Source organism: Rosa chinensis, chromosome 3 (assembly GCF_002994745.2).
Source record: "Rosa chinensis cultivar Old Blush chromosome 3, RchiOBHm-V2, whole genome shotgun sequence".
Taxonomy (NCBI): domain Eukaryota; kingdom Viridiplantae; phylum Streptophyta; class Magnoliopsida; order Rosales; family Rosaceae; genus Rosa; species Rosa chinensis.
In genome coordinates, this window is record NC_037090.1 from 26,119,220 (window position 1) to 26,123,507 (window position 4,288).

A 4,288-nucleotide genomic window follows, 5' to 3' on the forward strand; every position below is an offset into this window, starting at 1 on the left:
TAGGAATTGATCTGTGCACGGTGTCTAGACACACGTGCGAGGTCCGACAACAGTCCTCCACATGCTTTCACTCTGTTCATATTCCAACCCCACCCACACTTAAGAGCGCAACAGAGTGGACCCCCACAGACCCCACACCGAATAAAGCAAATACCAAAAAAAAAAAACCTCTCTCTCTGTATAATTCTCACATATTCAACAGATCCACCCCAAAAGCAAAAAGCAAAAGCTCCCCCATCTCTCTCCTCTGCTTCTCTCACTCTCTCTCTCTCTCTCTAGAATGGACTAGAGGGTTTGCTTCCTCCTCCATCCTTATCTCCATGATGAGGTTCTCACTCTCACCAAACCCAATGAAACCCACTTCCACCGCTTCTCCATGAGGAGCGTTTTTCTTCTCTCTGTTGCATGTTTCTCTTGTTCCACAATGAGACACTTCTGGGTTCCTTTTCAACTCTGCTTCTGAATCTTCTTCTTCCTCCTCCTCTTCATCCACACAGGTAAATTTTCTCTCTCCACCGCCGCACCGACATTGTTAGGGTTCCTCTCTGGCCTCCACCCTTTTTTGTTTGTTTCTCTGTTTTCTTGTGTTCTTGCTCTTTTTTTTCTTTTTCAAAACCCAGAAAAATGAAAGAGAGAATTTCGGAAAGTGCAGATTTTGAGTTGGGAATAGGAAAGTAATGCTTTGGATTTAGTCACAGAAATGAAATTCATTTTACAACAAGTTGTTTTATTTAATCTCGGTAGCCAAGCACGGTTAATATAAGCACCTCGAGACTCCTGGTGTTCTGGTTTGTGTGTTTTTAACGTTGGGTATTGTTGTTTTTGTGTTCTTAGGTTTACAAACACTCAGATCTGAAGGTTGGGTTTCTCCGCAGTTACAAGGTTACTCTCTAAAGTTTGAACCTTTATATTCTGTTGTTAATGTATCATATATCCGAGGATCTATGTTATTCCAATTTAGGTTTATTTTTTTAATTTTTTTTTTTACACTATAAGTTCCAGATGTCTTCTGATATTTGCATTCTTAATGTGGGTATTCAATAAAGTAATAACACCCTGTTTCATGTTAATCAGTTTAGATAGATAATGCGGTTTTTTCTTATGCATATTCCGGGTATTTAGGTACCTTGGGCTTTTAATTTTCCTTTTTTTTTTTTTTTTTACCAACGGCTACTTGACTATGTTTATCCGATTTTTTAGGTGTCCGGGAATCTTTGAATTAGTTCAAAGATCAGTTTTTTGAAACTGTTGCTTCAATTTTGGCCGTCTGGGTCTCTCTAGTTTTGAACCCAGAAGATGCAGAGGCCTCCACCGGAAGACTTTGCTTTGAAGGAGACCAAACCCCATCTCGGTGGGGGGAGGATCTCCGGCGACAAGCACACGAGCACCTATGACCTCGTTGAGCAGATGCAGTACCTCTATGTTCGGGTTGTAAAGGCCAAGGACTTGCCTTCCAAGGATGTGACCGGCAGCTGTGACCCTTATGTTGAAGTTAAGCTGGGAAACTACAAGGGTACAACTCGGCATTTTGAGAAGAAGACCCATCCGGAGTGGAACCAGGTGTTTGCATTCTCGAAGGACCGGATCCAGGCTTCGGCCCTTGAGGTGATTGTGAAGGACAAGGATCTTATGAAGGATGACTTCATTGGCCACGTTATTTTTGACCTGAATGAGGTTCCGAAAAGGGTTCCACCTGATAGTCCCCTGGCGCCACAATGGTATAGACTGGAGGATAGGAAGGGGGAAAAGGCTAGGGGTGAGCTGATGTTGGCTGTTTGGATGGGCACTCAAGCTGATGAAGCATTTCCTGAAGCATGGCATTCCGATGCTGCCACAGTTAGTGGGGCTGACAGTCTGTCAAACATTCGATCAAAGGTGTATCTCTCTCCCAAGCTATGGTATTTGAGGGTTAATGTGATTGAGGCTCAGGATTTGATGCCGAGCGATAAAGGCAGGTATCCGGAAGTTTATGTGAAGGCTATCCTGGGAAATCAGGCTTTGAGAACTCGAATTTCACAAAGCAGGAGTATAAATCCCATGTGGAATGAAGATTTAATGTTTGTAGCATCAGAGCCTTTTGAGGAGCCATTGATTTTAAGTGTGGAAGATAGAGTTGCGCCAAACAAGGATGAAGTTCTGGGGAGGTGTGCTATACCTTTGCAGTATGTGGCCCGAAGGTATGATCATAAACCTGTGAACACTAGCTGGCACAATCTTGAGAAGCACATTATTGTAGAAGGGGAAAAGAAGAAGGATATTAAGTTTGCAAGCAGGATTCATATGAGGATCTGTCTAGAAGGTGGCTACCATGTGCTTGATGAGTCAACACACTATAGTAGTGATCTTAGACCGACAGCCAAACCGTTGTGGAAGTCCAGCATTGGGGTTCTGGAAGTGGGAATCCTGAATGCTCAGGGGTTGATGCCAATGAAGACAATAGATGGTAGGGGAACAACAGATGCTTACTGCGTTGCAAAATATGGGCAGAAGTGGGTTCGGACAAGAACCATTATCGATAGCTTTGCTCCCAGGTGGAATGAGCAATACACTTGGGAAGTTTTTGATCCTTGCACTGTCATTACAATTGGGGTCTTTGATAACTGTCATTTGCATGGAGGAGATAAGGCTGCCGCGGCAAAGGATTCACGAATCGGGAAGGTCAGGATTCGTCTCTCTACTCTTGAAACTGATCGGGTTTACACACACTCTTATCCTCTTCTGGTTCTGCACCCCAGTGGTGTTAAGAAGATGGGTGAAATTCATATGGCTGTGAGGTTCACCTGCTCTTCTTTGCTGAACATGATGCATATGTACTCGCAACCACTGTTGCCCAAAATGCACTATCTTCATCCATTAACTGTAAGCCAGCTTGATAGCTTGAGGCACCAGGCCACTCTGATTGTATCAGTGAGGCTGAGCCGTGCTGAACCGCCCTTGAGAAAGGAGGTGGTCGAGTATATGCTGGATGTGGGTTCCCACATGTGGAGTATGAGAAGAAGCAAAGCTAATTTCTTCAGGATTATGAGCGTTCTTGGTGGATTAATTGCTGTTGGAAAATGGTTTGATCAGATCTGTAATTGGAAAAACCCCATCACTACTGTGCTTATTCATATCCTGTTCATAATTCTGGTCATGTACCCAGAGCTGATATTACCTACAATTTTTCTCTACCTCTTTTTGATTGGAGTCTGGTACTACAGATGGAGGCCAAGGCATCCTCCTCACATGGACACTCGTCTCTCTCACGCAGATTCTGCACATCCTGATGAACTTGATGAAGAATTTGATACCTTCCCAACTTCACGACCTTCTGACATAGTGAGGATGAGATATGACAGATTGAGGAGTATTGCTGGGAGGATCCAGACAGTGGTTGGTGACCTGGCTACTCAAGGGGAGAGGCTGCAATCATTGTTGAGCTGGCGAGACCCGAGAGCTACAGCTCTGTTTGTGCTTTTCTGTCTGATTGCTGCCATTGTTCTGTATGTTACCCCATTCCAGGTTGTGGCACTTCTCGCTGGATTCTATGTGTTAAGGCACCCAAGATTCCGCCATAAGCTTCCATCAGTGCCGTTGAATTTCTTCAGGAGGTTGCCGGCTAGGACCGACTGCATGCTGTGAGGAAAAGACTGTTTTATGGTCAATTGCCTTTGAGTGGTAATGTGTTAAGCTAATGAAGATCGATGGTGGAGTGCAGCATAGAGCTAGCTATTTATTTTGAATGCCTTGCAGCCATGAACATGAAGGCGAGGATCTTGTTTTCTTTCAGTGTTCAGCAGCAGGGTTCTGGTATGATGTATTTATGGCCTTGTCTTGAAGGTCGTCTTTAAAATTTTCGGTTGTTAATTATGTACGATCTAGGATTTCTGTTAAAAAAAAAACCTTCACTTTAAGGTGACTAGTTTGCTGTCATTTTTAATTTTGTAGGCTGTGATTGAAATGCTGAACCATTATTTGCCTAATTACATCTTTTAGTATATTTTGATTGTTCTCAATTTTCCTTCTGTAAAGTTCATCAGGTTGAACTGTTCATTATCAGTGCCCTTCTCGTAATGGACTAGTTGCATCTTTTTGTAACTAGATGCTTGGTTCTGTAGACAAAATTTGCAGTCTAATTGTTATATGCTTGTAGTCGAACTATGTGACATGTCACTTGCTAGTTATTTTTTGAGTTAAATTGTCAATTTGATAGACAAATTAGGTGAATATTTATTTGAAATTTTGGATGGTCTAAATTGAGAGTGTAATATCCAGAACAGTGTGACCAGAGACCCTTAAACATGGAGAT

General features: G+C 42.8%; 1 protein-coding gene across 2 annotated transcripts; it reads left to right on the plus strand.

The window, feature by feature from the left end:
- Nucleotides 1–203: 203 nt before the first annotated feature.
- Nucleotides 204–3,995, plus strand: LOC112192093 (FT-interacting protein 3). Of its 2 annotated transcripts, XM_024331652.2 has the most exons (3): nucleotides 204–497; nucleotides 835–882; nucleotides 1,201–3,995. In XM_024331652.2, the coding sequence occupies exon 3, from the start codon at nucleotides 1,297–1,299 to the stop codon at nucleotides 3,619–3,621; it is 2,325 nt and encodes a 774-aa protein (XP_024187420.1). In that variant the 5' UTR covers nucleotides 204–497; nucleotides 835–882; nucleotides 1,201–1,296; the 3' UTR covers nucleotides 3,622–3,995. The 2 variants fall into 2 exon arrangements, with proteins under 2 accessions (XP_024187420.1, XP_040372113.1); XM_040516179.1 differs by lacking the exon at nucleotides 835–882.
- Nucleotides 3,996–4,288: the final 293 nt, after the last annotated feature.